The sequence below is a fragment of the Panthera onca genome, chromosome B4 (assembly GCF_046562875.1).
Source record: "Panthera onca isolate mPanOnc1 chromosome B4, mPanOnc1 haplotype 2, whole genome shotgun sequence".
Classification (NCBI taxonomy): Eukaryota; Metazoa; Chordata; class Mammalia; order Carnivora; family Felidae; genus Panthera; species Panthera onca.
In genome coordinates, this window is record NC_138345.1 from 16,046,105 (window position 1) to 16,062,877 (window position 16,773).

General features: G+C 43.2%; 1 protein-coding gene across 1 annotated transcript in view; it reads right to left on the minus strand.

Moving 5' to 3' along the window:
• Positions 1–14,795, minus strand: part of ST8SIA6 (ST8 alpha-N-acetyl-neuraminide alpha-2,8-sialyltransferase 6) — a 151,415-nt gene extending 136,620 nt beyond the window's left edge. Inside the window, exons 1-2 of the mRNA XM_060659739.2 lie at positions 14,660–14,795; positions 14,052–14,150 (exon numbers count right to left, since the gene is read on the minus strand). Of these exons, the coding sequence (XP_060515722.2) occupies positions 14,052–14,150; positions 14,660–14,760 (200 nt within the window). The 5' untranslated portion in view covers positions 14,761–14,795. The remainder of the gene's footprint in view (positions 1–14,051; positions 14,151–14,659) is intronic.
• Between the last annotated feature and the right edge of the window lie 1,978 nt (positions 14,796–16,773).

A 16,773-nucleotide genomic window follows, 5' to 3' on the forward strand; every position in this document is an offset into this window, starting at 1 on the left:
AACTATCAAGTCATTCTGAATACCCCAAATATCAACCTGAAGGTGACAGGACAAACTCCACAACTAATGGGGGAGAGGAGGCCACATCAAAGAAGGTAGGAAGTGGTTTAGGGGCAAAATGAATCGCAGTTGCTATAGAGGGGAGAAAGCCATGGTCATGGAAAAGGGAAAGAGACAGAGAGAGGAGCACATAGGCGAAGGCACAAAGAGAACGTTTCCCCAAAGCCACTGGTGGAGAAAAACAAAAGGGGCTGAATTTCGTAAGTTCTTGCAACCATTGGGCTTAGAGCCTGGAGTGTTAAATAAAGGCCAGCGGAGTTGGCTGGGATACAGCCTTGAGGGCACTGCCCTGTTCCTGGAGAAAAGGCAGGCAAACAACCTAGGGGCGGATGGCATGGAAACAGTGATGTGAAGAATGCCTGGGCCACACAGTGGAGAGATAATTCACTCTCCACAGAGGGCACCCTTGAGAGGCAGAGTCCGCAGAGACACCTCTCCGAGGACAGGGCAGATGGCTGGCACCATTTCCCTCCCCCATCCCTCAGCATAAACACAGAGCCACCTGTGGGAAGCAGCAAAGCTCCAACACTGGCTGCCTAACTTGCTTGCACCAAACTCCACACCCCTGCACTCTGACAGGACTGCCCTTCTCAGTCAAGCCTGCCTCAGTCCCAGTGTGGCAGACCCCTTCCCCAGAAGACCAGGACAAACCCTTGCCCACACCATGTCTCCAGACCAGAGAGTTCTGCAGGGCCTCAGTTCTGGTGGAAGTGGTGTCAGGTCTCACATCACAAGCAGACCAGAGCACTCCTAGTAAAAGTTACGCCAAAGACCAAACACTGCTCACAGCAGGTGAGATGAGCCTCTCCAGACAACTGGCTTGAAGGATAGAGCAGCCAAAGCACAACAGTAGAGTGCACACAGCACACACTAGAGACACTCCTAAAGCACCAGCCCTGGGCACTACATGACCTCTTCTTCATAAGGCCATTACTTTCAGGAACAAAAAACAAATGGGCTTCCTAACACAGAGAGGAAGGCAGAGACTTAGACAAAATGCCAAGATGAAGGAATTAATCCCAAATGAAAGAACAAGATAAGGCCATGGCCAGAGATCACAGCTAAACAGATATAAGTAACATGTCTGATGGAGAATTTAAACCACCAATCATAAGGATATTCACTGGCCTTGAGAAAAGAAGACATCAGTGAGACTCTTACCACAGAGATAAAGAGTTAAAAAAGAATCAATCAGAAATGAAGAATATAATAAATAAGATTAGAAACAGACCTGATGAAATGAAGAGCAGGCTAGGAGAATAAGAGGAATGAACTAGTGATACAGAAGACAAAACAGTAGAGAATAATTGAACTGAACAAATGAGAAAAAGAAGAATTATGGAACACAAGAACAGAATTAAGGAGCTCAGTGACTTCGTCAAACGTGGTAACATCTATTATAGGAGTCTCAGAAGAAGAAGAGAGAAAGGGGGGGCAGAAAATTTATGTGAGGAAATAATAGCTGAAAACATCTCTAATCTGGGAAAGGAAACAGGCATCCAGATCCAGGAGGCAGAGGGAACACCCATCAAAATCAACAAAAGCAGTCCATATTGTAATTCAATTTGCAAAATATAGTGATGAGAAAAAACATCTTAAAAACAACAATACAAAAGAAGTCATTAACTTACAGGGGAAGACAAATAATGCTAGCTGGAGATTTCTCAAGAGAAACTTGGCAAGCCAGAAGGGAGTGGCATGATATATTTCAAGGGCTGAATGGGAAAAATCTGCAGCCAAGAATACTTTATCCAGCCAGGCTGTCATTCAGAATAGAAGGAGAGATAAAGAGTTTCCCAGATAAACAAAAACTAAAGGAGTTCATGACTACTACACCATCTCTGCAGAAATATTAAAGGGGATTCTTTGAGTAGAAAGGAAGGACCAATAGTGGCAAAGACAAGAAAGGAACATAGAAAATTTCCAGAGGCAGCAACAAAACAAAAAATACACTTGATCTTAGCCAAAAGGCCGAGAAGCGATAACAAAACAAAAAATAAAATGGCAATAGATACGTATCTATCAACAATTACTCTGAATGCAAAAAAATAAAATAAAAAATAATTACTCTCAATTCAAGTAGACTAAATGCTCCAATCAAAAGACATAGGGTGTCAGAATGCATTAAAAAAAAAAAAAAAAACAAGATCCATCTACATGCTGCCTGCAAGAAACTAATTTGAGACCTAAAGACACCTGCAGACTGAAAGTGAGGGGATGGAGAAACATTTATCATGCAAATGGACGTCAAAAGAAAGCCAGAGTGGCAATACTTATATCACAAAAAAAAAAAAAACAAAAAACAAAAAACATAGACTTTAAAACAAAGACTGTAACAAGAGATGAAGAAGGGTACTATATCATAATAAAGGGGACAATCCAGCAAGAAGATCTAACAATTGTAAATATTTATGCAGCCAACATGGAAGCACCCAAATATATAAAACAGTTAACAACAAACATTAAGGAACTAATTGATAATAATACAATAGTAAGGGACTTTAACATCCCACCTACACCAGCGGACAGATCATCTAAACAGAAAATCAACAAGGAAACAATGGCTTTGAATGACACGCTAAACCAAATGGATTTAACAAATACATTCAAAACATTCCATCTTAAAGCAGCAGAATACACATTCTTCACAAATGCACATGGAAAATTCTCCAGAATAGACCACATACTGGGTCACAAACCAGCCCTACAAAAAGTCTGAAATCATACCATGCATATTTTCAGATCACAACACTATGAAACTTGAAGTCAACCACAAGAAAATATTTGGAAAAAAATAAAAATTAAAAATAATTAAAAATAATAAAAAAACAAGAAAATATTTGGAAAGTTCTCAAATACATGGAGGTTGAGGAACATCCTACTAAAGAATGAACGGGTTAGCCAGGAATTTTAAAAAGAAACTAATAAATACATGGAAGCAAATGAAAATGAAAACACAACAGTCCAAAACCTTTGGACTGCAGCAAAGGCAGTCCTAAGAGGAAAATACATTGCAATTGAGGCCTATCTCAAGAAGCAAGGAAGGACCCAAATATACAACTTAACCATATACCTTAAGGAGCTAGAAAAGGAACAGAAAAAAAAAAAAAAAAGCCTAAAGCCAACAAAAGAAGAGAAATAATAAAGATTAAAGCAGAAATAAACAATACAGAAACAACAACAACAAAAAAATGGTAGAACAGGTCAATGAAACTAAGAGCTGGTTCTTTGAAAGAATTAACAAAATTGCTATATCCCTAGCCAGAATTATCAAAAAGAAAAGAGAAAGGACCCAAATAGGTAAAATCATGAATGAAAGAGGAGAGAGAACAACCAACACCACAGAAATATAATTATAAGAGAATACTATGAAAAATTATACGCCAACAAACTGGGCAATCTTGGAAAAATGGATACATTCCTAGAAACTCACAAACTACCAAAACTGAAACAGGAAGAAATAGAACAGACTGATAACCAGAAAAGAAACTGTATCGGTAATAAAAAATCTCCCAATAAACAAAAATCGAAGGCCAGTTGGCTTCACAGCTGAATTCTACCAAACATTTAAAGAAGAGTTAATACCTTTTCTTCTGAAACAATTTCAAAAACTTGTTCAATTTCAAACAGTTTCAAAAAAATTTGGAAACTTCCAAATTCATTCTATGAGGCCAGCATTACCCTGATGCCAAAACCAGACAAAGAGTCCGCTAAAAATGAGAAGTACAGGCCAATATCCCTGATGACCATGGATGCAAAACTGTCAATAAAATACTAGCCAACTGAATCCAACAATACATTAAAAGAATCATTCACCACAAGCAAGTGGGATTTATTCCTGGGTTGCAACCGTGGTTCAATATTTGCAAATCACACAACAGGATACACCACATAAATAAAAGAAAGACTAAGAACCAAATGATCTTCTCAATAGACGCAGAAAAAGCATTTGACAAAGTACAACATCCATTCATGGTAAGAAACCTCAACAAAGTATGACATTCCTCGACATAACCAAGGTGATACAACAAAAACCCACAGCTAATATCATCCTATGGTCAGGAACAAGACAGAGATGTCCACTCTCATCTGTTTTATTTAACACAGTACTAGAGGTCCTAGCCACAGTAATCAGACAGCAAAAAGAAATAAAAGGCGTCCAAATCGGCAAGGAAGAAGTAAAATTTTCACTCTTTGCAGATGACACGACCCTATATACATCAAAAACCCGAAAGGCTCCACCAAAAAATTGCTAGAACTGATACATGAATTCAGTAAAGTTACAGGATACAAGATCAACGTACCGAAATCTGTTGCATTTCTATACATCAATAATGAAGCAGCAGAAAGAGAAATTAAAGAATCAACCCCATTTAATTGCACCCCAAACCACACGATACCTAGAAATACACCTAACGAAAGAGGTGAAAGACCTGGATTCTGAAAACAAAACGCTGATGAAAGAAACCGAAGAGGGCACAAAGAAATGGAAAGACAGGGGCACTTGGGTGGCTTAGTCGGTTAAGCATCTGACTCTTGATTTCAGCTCAGGTCACCATCTCACAGTTCATGAGTTCGAGCCCCACGTCAGGCTCCATGCTGACAGAGTGGAGCCTGCTTGAGATTCTCTCTCTTCCTCTCTCTCTCTGCCATTCCCCAGCTCTCTCTCTCTTTCTCTCTCAAAATTAATGCATAAACTTAAAAAAGAAGAAATGGACAGATACTCCACGCTTGTGGGTTGGAAGAACAAATATTGTTAAAATGTCGATACTACCCAAAGCAATCTACACATTCAATGAACTCCTTATCAAAACACCAACAGCATTTTTCACAGAGCTGTAGCAAACAATCCTAAAATCTGTATGGAACCACAAAAGACCCGGAATAGCCAAAGCAACCTTGAAAAAGAACAGCAATGCTGGAGGCATCACAATTCAGGATTTTAAGTTATATTACAAAGATGTAGTCATCACAAGAGTGCAGTACCAGCACAAAATGGACACGGAGATCAACAGAATGGAATAAAAAACCCAGAAACGAACCCACAACTACACAGTCAATTAATCTTCAACAAAGCAGGGAAGACTCTCCAATGAGAAAAAGTCTCTTCGACAAATGGTGTTGGGAAAATTGAACAGCGACATGTAAGAGAATGAAACTAGACCACTTTCTTACATCATACGCAAAAGTAAATTCAAAATAGATTAAAAACTTAAATGTGAGACATGAAACCACTAAAATCCTAGAGGAGAACACGGGCAGTAACCTCTTGGACGTGGACTGTAGCAACTTCTTACTAGACATGTCTCCTGAGGCAAGGGAAACAAAATCAAAAATAAACTATTGGGGGTGCCTGGGTGGCTCAGTCAGTTAAGTGTCCAACTCTTGACTTTGGTTCAGGTCCTGATCTCACAGTCGTGCGACTGAGCCCCGTGTCAGGATCTGTGCTCAGTGTAAAGCCTGCTTGAGATTCTGTCTCTCTCCCCCTCTCTCTCTGCCCCTACCCCACTCACCTGCACATGTGTCCTCACTCTCTCTCTTTCTGTCTCTCTCTCAAAATAAATAAATTAATTAATTAAATTAAAAATAATAAACTACTGGAACTACATCAAAACAAAAACTTCTACACAGTGGAGAAAATAATCAATAAAACTAAAAGGCACCCTATGGAATTACAGAGGACATCTGCAAAAGATATATCTGATAAGTGGTTAATATCCAAAATATAGGAAGAACTTATAAAACTCAACACCCCAAAAAACAATTAAAAAATGGACAGAAGAAATGAATAGACACTTTTCCAAAGAAGACACACATATGGCCAATAGACACAGGAAAAGATGCTCACCATCGCATATCATCAGGGAATACAAATCAAAACTATAATGAGATAGCACCTCCCACCTGTCAGAATGCTAAAATCAACAACACAACAAACAACACAAGGTGTTGGCAAGGATGTGGAGAAAGGGGAACCCGCTGCACTGTTGATGTTGATGAGAATACTCTGGAAAACAGTATGAAGGGTCTTCAAAAAGTTAAAAATAGAACTACCCTAGGATTCAGCAATGGCACTAGTAGGTATTTACCCAAAGAATACAAAAACACTAATTCAAAGGGATATTGTACCCCAATGTTTACAGCTGCATTATCTACAACAGCCAAACTTTGGAAACAGCCCAAGTGTCCACTGACTGATGACTCGCTGAAGATGTGATACGTACATACAATGGAATATCACTCAGCCATAAACAAGAATGAAATCTTGCCGTCTGCAATGATGTGGATGGAGGCTAGAGTATTACCCTAAGCAAAATAAGTCAGTCAGAGAAAGACAAATACCATATGATTTCACTCATATGTGGAATTTAAGAAACAAAACAAATGAGCAAAGGGGAGAAAAAAGAAAAGGAGAGGTAAATCAAGAAACAGACTCTTAATTATAGACAACACACTGAAGGTTACCAGAGGGGAGGTGGGTGGGGGGAATGGGTTAAATAGATGATGGGGATTTAGGAGTGCACTTAAAATAAGCACTGGGTAACGTATGAAGGGTTGAATCACTATATTGTACACCTGAAACTAATATAACACTGTATGTCACCTAACTGGAATTTAAATAAATGTTAAACAAATATTCTCTAACTTGGAAGAACAGTGTTCCCAAGATGTAAGAAAAAATTGTACTTTTAAAAGATATTCACTATAAGAAACAGAAGAAATCTTGAGAAAGCATTTGCTTTGTGTTCTCAATAAAATGCAAGAAAACTTGAAGTTAGAAATGGAGGGTGAGGTTTATTAAAAGTTTACTTAGATGCTTTCTAAGATGTAAGTAAATTGATGTGATAAGGTGCAGGCTGAGAGGAGAAAAAAATTGTAAAGAATAAAAATGTAATAGATTTACTGTTTTAGACAGAGCAAAACAGAGAACTGACACTACAGAGAAATAATTCAGTAATGTAGAGGACAGCTTTGAGCAGCCTTCCCAGAGGGCAGAGGGAAAACACACACACACACACACACACACACACACACACACACACACAAACACACAGAGAAAACCACACTAAAAAAAAATAATAATTGTTTACATGGAAAGGCAATGGTGGCGAAGAAGTATAGCAATGCAGGACAGAAAATGAAAAATCAATTCACAGAATACAGTCAGAATGTGTGGAACACATCAAATAATCCATGATAGGACACAAAAGAGAATAAATAGGCCAGTGGATTAAAAAAGTTTACCGACAAAATTAACTCCAAGAGGTCACCCAAAAGACATATCGCTGGAAAATTAACAATTTTTAAGTAGAAAGAAAAATCCTCTCCAGATCCATAAAACAAATCATCAAACAGGTGACTTTTGAAAAAATAAAAGTTAAGGGGAGCCTGGGTGGCTCAGTAGGTTAAGCATCCGACTCTTGATTTCAGTTTGGGTCATGATCTCAAGGTTCGTGAGGCTGAGCCCTGCATGGGGCTCTGTGTTTGTGATATTCTCTCTCTCTCTCTCTCTCTCTCTCTCTCTCTCTCTCTCTCCCCCTCCTCTCTCAAAATAAATCAATAAATTTAAGAAAAGAAAAATGGAAAGTTAAGACTGCTCCTATTTGTTTTTCAGGGCCCTAAAAGGCAGACAATAGAAGAACAGAAATCTTAAAAAATTTGAAGACAGAAACCAAAAACAGTGGAGTCAGGATGCAATATTTCAGTACTTATATGTGAAAAATAACAATTGCACCCTGAGGCGCCTGGGTGGCTCAGTGAGTTAAGCATACAACTTTGGCTCAGGTCACTATCTCACGGTTCGTCGGTTTGAGCTCACAGCTCAGAGCCTGAAGCCTGCTTCAGATTCTGTGTCTCCCTCTCTCTCTGCCCCTCCCCTGCTCACACTCTGTCTCCCTCTGTCTCTCTCTCTCAAAATAAATAAACATTAAAAAAATTTTAAAAAAAGAATCTATACTCAGTATTTCTAGATTTGTAAGCAAGAGTTTAATTCAAATTTAAGAAAAAGAATTCTCAAAGGAGAAAGCACACGATAGAATAATAGCTTAATAGAAGCTCACCCCGGGGTGCCTGGGTAGCTCAGTCGGTTGAGCGTCTGACTTCGGCTCAGGTCATGATCTCCTGGTAGAAGAGTTTGAGCCCCACATCGGGCTCTGTGCTGATGGCTCGGAGCCTGGAGCCTGATTCTGTGTCTCCCTCTCTCTCTGCCCCTCCCCCACTCATGCTCTGTCTCTCTCTGTCTCAAAAATAAATAAACGTTAAAAAAAATAAAATAAAAGCTCACCCCTTTCGCCACACACCAAAAGAAGTTGTACAGCGAGTAAAGGTTTAAATATGTAAGAGTGCATTTAAAATGTACACTTAGCATAACCAATACATCAATAAATGATCAGTAAGTTTATCAATTCAGAAGCAGAATTGAGAAAGAAAAGTAGATATAAATGACAGGAATACAGAAAGGTTGAAAACTTGTACAGATTACATAACCACAGACGTAATTAAATGTTAACTAAATTAGAAAATCAATTTAAATGCACAGTAAATAACTTTTCTATTTTTGGTCTTCCTAAACCTCTTATAAATCACTAAGAAAACAGCATCTTGATATGAATATCAAGAGTATGAAAAGCCAACTTAGAAAAAAATAAAATAAAAAACATCTTAAAAGTTAAACACACTGGTAAACAAATAAATACAAATTGAGACATAAATAAAATGATTATCTCTTGGGAATGAAACTGGAAAGATGAAGAGAGTCGAATACACAGAACAGTCAAGAGTTGTAGGGGCGCCTGGGTGGCTCAGTCGGTTAAGCGTCCGACTTCAGCTCAGGTCATGATCTCGCGGCTTGTGAGTTCGAGCCCCGCGTCGGGCTCTGGGCTGATGGCTCAGAGCCTGGAACCTGCTTCCGATTCTGTGTCTCCCTCTCTCTCTGCCCCTCCCCTGTTCATGCTCTGTCTCTCTCTGTCCCAAAAATAAATAAACGTTAAAAAAAAAAAAAATTAAGAGTTGGAGTCAGTGGTCACTCTCACACATTGCTAACGTGAGTGAAAGTTGGAATCAACTATTATTGCTGGACGAGTCACAGCGACGTTTTGAAATGTCACATATCCTTCGATCAAGCCCCTCCACTTCTATTAATTTATCTGAATAATCAAGAATATGTGCAAGGATACAAAGCGGTTCATATTAGAGTATAAATAGAAATCGAAAAGAATACCCCAATTGTGCAACAGGAAAGAATACGTAAATTCCGGTCCAGGCACACATTCAAACACTATGTTCTAAAGATGATGTTGCAGAAGACCAGTGACATGAAGAAGAGTTGAGATGTTGTTAAAAAGCATTACTAACCCATACCAAAATATGCACAGCAAAATTACCAGGTATGTGTATGCCAAGTTATCAAAAATATGAAGAGCACCCATCTTTTGGACGCTGAAATGACAGGCAGTTTTTATTTTTCCCTCTGTGTTCATCTAAAAAACATGAAGTAAGGGGTACCAGGGTGACTCAGCCGGTTGTGTCCGACTTCCGCTCAGGTCACGATCCCAAGATTAGTGAGTTTGAGTCCCGCATCAGACTCTGTGCTGAAAGGGAGGAGCCTGGAGCCTGCTTCAGATTCTGTGTCTCCCTCTCTCTGCCCCTCTCCCGTTCGCAATCTGTCTCTCTCTCTTAAAAATAAGTAAACTTTAAAAAAAGCTTTTAATAAAAAAAAAACCGTGAAATAAAATCTCTGCATGACGTTCCCTACAGTAATGACTTGGGATATAAGACAACTGATACTTGATGTCTGCCCTCCCTGGAAGCCGGGGTCTCAAACAGGGACGAGTCAAAGTTCTACCGCAGGGAGAAAGGGTCACAGGGAGTGCGAAGACAGCCTATTAATGGAAACAAGCAGGTGAAGCTCTATGGGAGAACAGAAAAGTAGGAGGGTCCCCGCATCTCCGGAAAACTCACAGTCCTATCATCCCAGATGGCGCACTGACGTGGGCAACAACAAGCAGGACTTTCAAAGCACAGCTGCTGCTACCCAGGAAAGCCCAGCCAGCCACAGCTCCTGAATCCCCACTGCGGATGCTGAAGCCAGAATGGACGCTGCACTAACAGGTGCCAAGCCACAACGGGCACCTGGATCGTTCCACGGAGGGACCCTGGAATTCCAGGCCGGCTAGTTATAGAGCCTTGCTCTGGCCACGTGATTAACATCGCCATAGTCCAATCTCTCCTAATTTGAGAACTTCATGGCATTATAGCAGATTTTCCTGGACTTCTTTTATAATCAAAAAATGAAATTAACATGAAGAAAAAAGTATTCAAAAAGAAGAGAATATTCAATTAGTATTTTTTTTTAATTCCAACGACTTGTAAATTTAAAAGTACTCTTGGGGCGCCTGGGTGGCTCAGTTGGTTAAGCGTCCAACTTCGGCTCAGGTCATGATCTCATGGTTGGTGAGTTGGGAGCCCCACGATGTGGGCTCTCTGCTGTCCCCTCTGAGCCCCTCTGTCTCTGTCCCTCCCCCACTCTCTCTTTCTCAAAAATAAATAAACGTTAAAAAATTTTTTTAAAAAGCACTCTCCTCAATAACTATGGAGATAAAAATTATTTAAAATGTTAATGTAATTATAGGGGCACCAGGCTGGCTCAGTGGGTGGAGCATGTAGCTCGGGATCTTGGGGTTGTGAGTTGGAGCCCCACATTGGGTGCAGAGATTACTTAAAAAAAATAATAAAATCTTAAAAAAATTTTAATGTAATTATAAACAATTTAGAATATATTTTTAAAAATCTGAACACTATGTATCCAAACTTAAGGAACAGATCCAAAGCTGTATTCAAAGGAAAAATCACAGTAGTAAATTTTAGTAGAAAATATTTAGTAATAAATATTTCTGTTACAAAGAAAAATGGGGGGAAAAAAGCATTCACTTCAAGGCATTAAGTTGGAAAAAAAAGGTATGACTTAAAAAAAAAAAAGGTAACACAAAGGAAATACAACATGGAAAAAATATCAGAATTGACAAATAAATTCAAGAGCTGGTTGTATGAACCAACCCATGACAGACTTTGGCAAAGCTTATTAGAAAGAGAAAGCATCCATTGTAATGGGGTTATATTTTGAGAATTATTATTAAATTTTTCTCTTTTGTCTTTCTGACTTTGACATGACTTTTCCCGAAGTCATTTTAAAGCATCCTTTGGGGGATTCTGGAGCGAGAAAGACTTGTTACTGAAAAAATGCAAAGAGAAAGCATAAGGTGATATTCAGCTTTAGCTAAGCAAAACAAGATATGCTACCGCCCCAAGAAAAGATTTTCCAAATTCCTCTCATTCTGCCTCTTTAGCAATTAGCCATCTTACTTGGAAGACACAGCTCCTGGAGCTTTCTCAACCTTTTTACTCCTGGTCCCCACATATCACCATTAAGGCTTAGGTTTGAATCAGGCCTGGAGGTCTGAGTCAGGACAAAAGAAAATAGGAAGGACAGGGGTAACCTTCACATTTCTAACTGGGAGCAAGGGTGGAAAGAAGACAGAAAAAGGAGGAGGAGAGCTCTGGCTTGGGGACAGAAAGGTAAGGGTAACCACAAAGGGTAGAGGAGGTTTGGCCTCCTCCCCCAACTGGGACTCTGCAAAGAGATCACCTCTTGGGCCACCTCCCATCCTGAAATTAACTTAGAGTAGGGCATGGGGCAAGTAGAGGGAGGCCCTGATAGTTAATTTCCTGAACCAGCTTTGGTTCTTCTATGTTTAGATGGGTTCCAGAAATAGCCAAGACTGGCTGTGAAGCTGGCCGGAGCTAGTTGAGAGAGCATCAGAGCAAATGTCGCAGAGTGACAATGCAAGATAGGACTAAAAGAGAATCTTCACCAGATCCCTGAGAGGGAGCATCAGAAGCTCACTCAGGTGAGGTTGATACAGCGGGGTCCCAGTAGGGTAGAACACCTGAGGAAGAAGAATGAACCACAAGCTGCAGCTTTCCCAACTGGCTGTGAGCTAATAAATGTAAAGTGCTTATATCAGTATCTGGTCCATTAAAACATTCAGTAAGTGTTGGCCATCCTTAACTGCTATTAGCATTACTATTATATGATAACTTTCACCTATTACCTGCAGTGCGGGGCTCATGAAGGAAACAGCAAGCAGATCAGCTACAGAAAAAATAAGAAATTAGAATTTCCTACATAATCTAGTAGCATAAATTAAAAATCGTACCCCTGCTACATAAATAATCAAGATCATAAGTGATAAAAGGGAGATAAACCAGACAGGGTTTTAAAAAACATAACAGAATGGTCTAAAGAATCTTTGAACCAGATTCAGAGAAAACATATGAATTACCTCTATTAGCTCAAGAAGTATGCAAAGTAGAAAAGAAGTATGCCAAAAGAAGCTGAAAAATTCATCAAAGAATTACCTCAAAAAAGGCCTAGGACCAGATAATTCAATTAGTGCATTCTTTCTAATTTCCCCAAGGGGAAACGCGAAAATGGGTAACAGCACAAAGGCCTGGAAAGAGATGGAATGTTCCCCAAATCACTGGAAAGCTATGCTATCTAGAGTATATAACCCTGCAAAACATAAAACTAGAGGCCACAGTTTTTCTCAAAAGCCTTGTGACTCCAGGATTTCTTTGTGCCTCTAACATGCTGTAAAATTCCAGCACAGGAATTTTGTGAGAGGTTGTTTCTGCACTTCAAGATTTCTTCCAGGCTCCTCCTCCCCCCCCCAACACTTCTCGGGACCGTGCAGGAGCCACACAGGAGTCTGGGGTCATGCAATCCGAAGATTCAGATGGTCCAAGAGCCAAGAATATACAGAAGGAAACACAGAGGGAAAGGGAGTCACAAGAGATAAGCAGAGGAAAAGAGACAGGACACAAAATTGAAGTAATAATAGCAATGCTGAGGCCCAAAGCAGTACATTCTTCGGATGAAAATGTAAACTGAATCAACTCTCCGAGGATGTAATTGGCCATGTGTATTTGGAACCTACAATGTACATACCCTAACCTAATAATACCACTTCTCTCACTGGATCCTGGAGAATTTAAGATGAAGATAAAGATTTACATACACAGATACACTTAATAGAATTATTAACAGCAAATAAAAACAGAACAGGAAACAATCTAAATATCTGGAAGCACAGTTAAACAGATGATGGCACATTCATATGATAAATTATGCAACAATCAGAAGCAATGTTGCCGTGGGGGGTGGGGGGCGGTTAATGAAATGTACTGCATGTGTCCAGGTTTTTAGGAAAAAAGGCAGAACACAAACAATAAAGTATAATCTTCAGTATATTTTTTAAATATACCTACAGAGGAAAAACTCCTGGAAGAATACAGACCAAAGCCTTAATATGATCTCTGGGTGGCAGAGCTCTCGGTGAATATTTTTTAATACATTTCTCATTTTATCGAACTTTCTGCAACAAGCATGAATTACTTTTATAATCAGAAAAAAAAAGATTTAAACCAAAAAATGACTGCACACGGATAAATAGTCCTCGAAGTGAAAAAGAACAATTTTAAGTCTCCATTCACTAAGGAGACAAAACATTCTCAACGCTGTGCACACAGAATTCCCCAAACGTGAATCTTACCCGGGTGCACTGGATAGCATAAAGACAAAAAGCACACCGACCATCCCTCTATAGACAGGCTGAGCTGCCTCTCTTGGGGGTTTTCAACACACGGTTATGCAGAAGGGGCCCGGGCACCCATTTTTTAAAATGCAGCTGTTTGAGCATCTCCCTTGGTTCCAAGAACCTCTACACGGAGGAACAGTCTTTACAGAGGAGACTGAGGGAGTGTGAGGGGCCACACACACACACACACACACACACACACGACCAAACCCACTCAGTCTTGCGGTCCCAGCCAGACACCTCCAAGCGAGTCCTGCGGGTGCAGCCGTGCCCCACCCGCGCCCCGCAGCCGCCGAGCCCCCGCCCGCCCGCCCGCCCGCCCGGCGCCGCGGGTACCTGTTCGTGGGGCGCGGCAGCTGGGTGGCCGGGCTCCGGAGCGACCTCAGCGCGGCGGGGGTGCCGCGGGTGGCGTCCCTGCTCTCCTCCACCGAGAGCCTGCACAGCCGGGAAGAAAACTAAGTTGTTACACCTCGCTGGCAGCCTCGGCAGCGGCCGCGCGCTCGCACCTGGCCGGGGCGTCCCCGCGCGCCCCGGCTCCCCCAGCGGCTCCCAAGCCCCGGAGTTTGAAGCCGCGTAGGGCGTGGAGGGAGGGAAAGCACGGACCAGAACGGCGAGCCCGGGACACTGCCGGGGACCCGACGGCAGGTCCCGCTCCGCGGCGACGCCCGCCGGAGCCCTCGCAACCCTCTCCGCCACGGCGGGTGCCCGCCCGGTCCGAGCGTCGCCCCTCGGTCACCCCCACCCGGCCAGCCCTGCCTCCTGGACGCCCCGCTTCCCGGCCCACCCTCGTGCGGCCGCCGCCCGTCGGCTGCCCTCCGCGGCGGCCGAGAGTCCGCGCCCCGAGTGGGGCGGCTCGGCGGCGGGGGTCCCCGGGGCGGGGGGAGGGGGGCTGGGCGCGCGCGCGCAAGGCGGGGGTCGGCCCGGGGCGCGGCGGCTGGGGGTACCTGGAGCGGGCGGGCGCGTCGGTGGAGCACCAGAGCAGGCGCAGCAGCAGCGACAGCAGCAGGCCGGCGAGCAGGGCGAGCAGCGCGCCCCCCGGCCGCATCCTGATCCCCGCGCACGGCCGCCGCCGCGGCTGCCCCGGCGAAGCGCAGCCCGGCCGGCCCGACTCGCCGCTCCCGCCGCCGCCGCCGCCGCCGCCGCCGCCGCCGCAGCCGCGCACACCTCCAGTGTTCAAAGGCGGCGGGGAGGGGCGACGACGGCGCGCGGCGCGGGCCCGCACTCCCCGGCGCCCCGGCCCAACCCGCACGCCGTGCGGGGGCAAAGGGAGAGGGCGCGTGTGCCGGCTCTCGCCTTCTGGCGCCCAGCCCCGGACCGCGGAGCTCGGCGTTCGGGTGGCGGTGGCGACTCGCCGCGCTCGCCTCCTCTCCTGCCGGAGGCGCTCCGAGCTGCTGCGGGCTCTGGTCGCCGCCGCCGCCGCCGCCGCCGCCGCCGCCGCCGCCGCCGCCGCGCGGGGTCACCTGAAGGTTGGGACTCGCGAGCTGGACTCGGTGCTGATTGGGCTCCAACTTTTGTGCGCCCTCGCCTTCTCCCGGGTGCCCGCGGGCTCTTCTCCGGAGCCCACGCAGCTCGCTCAAGCACACCACAACTCGTTCTGCGTCCCTGCGGGGCACAGCGAGGACTTGGAGGGGGTGGAAGAGGAGAGAAGAAAGGGCCCACTTCAAAACTTTCAAAACTGTGTAGTCGTTCAGCTGGACCGCCCCACGCAAAGGTCGCTAGGGACTTGGTTTTGTTGGGTAGATCCTGGTACCCGAGGGAAGGAGTACCCTCCCCTTGCTGCGACGCAGATTCAGAGGCACAGAGAATGGATTTCCAGGGGCCGTGCAATCCTTAGGAGTTGGCAAACTACCACCCGAAGGCGGAATTGGGCCGCAGCCTGTTTTTGTAAATAGTTTTCTTTGGAACACCTACGTGCCCGTTCCTTTGTTTTATCCATGGCTGCATATGGCCGTGTTACCTGTGGCTGCTTTTGCGTCGCGAGGGCAAAGTTGAGTAGTGGCGACAAAGATCCTTTGGCCCACAAAGCCTAAAGTATTTATTTTCTGCCTCTTTTCAGAAAAAATGATAATAATAATAGCAGACCCCTGATCTAAATCCTATTGGTCTAGATCATATTGGTTAGATCTCATTTCTTAGTATTTCATTGTAGGAAAATGATTCTGTGACAGTGTGATAGAGCCTGGCTCTCCTGTTCAGTGTCTCTGGCCCAACTACCCCCAGCTGCGCAAACTCAGTTTTGCTCCTGACTCAACCCTTGAGGAACTTCAGTAAATTACAAACCCCATAATTGTTATGTGGGGACTCATTAGACCGGTCTCTCTAGTTCTGTACAGATTTGAGATTTTTCCAAAAGCGACCCCTGGACTCTACCGTATTGCAAATACCTCGATAAGTTATTTGGCAAAGGCTTTTAAACTTTTGAAAAGGCTTTCATGAGTTAGCTTTCCCGAGTGACAGAAATATTTGTATTTCAGTTGGAGTCTCCTAGAGGCATCAGGCCTTAACGTGGAAGACCCACGTGAGACCCTTTGGGGGAGCACGTTGGCCAGACAGCTCGACGAAGCTGTTGCCAGGGATTTTGTTACTGAAAAAAAAAAAAAAAATAACATATATCAAGAAAAGACATAGGGGCTGCCTAGTTGCATTCTGCTAATCCTGCATTTACTCTCATTAAAAATATTTAGTTGAAAACAAACCAGAGCTTTGCGCATAGCAGTCGATCAATAAATGTTTGGTCCATGAATAAAACGCCTAGGAACTTACACTTTTCTTAAAGAGAAAAAGGAGAAAACACTGAAAATAGGTGTGACCGGAAATCTGTTTCCTTCCATAGCTCACTCTCACTGTTAAAATACCTACCAATCCGTAAAGAAAAATGTGCGCCTTTTTACGTAAGACTGACGTTTTTAGGAATATGGCTGTTAATCTGAGTATGGTAATGATACATTAATACTGTGTTCAGGTGGTGCTAAAACAATAAAGAAATCCATTACTACGTGTTTGAAAGTTGAAGCATTCTGTTAGATAAGCAGGAGACAGCACAATTATCCTGAAAATG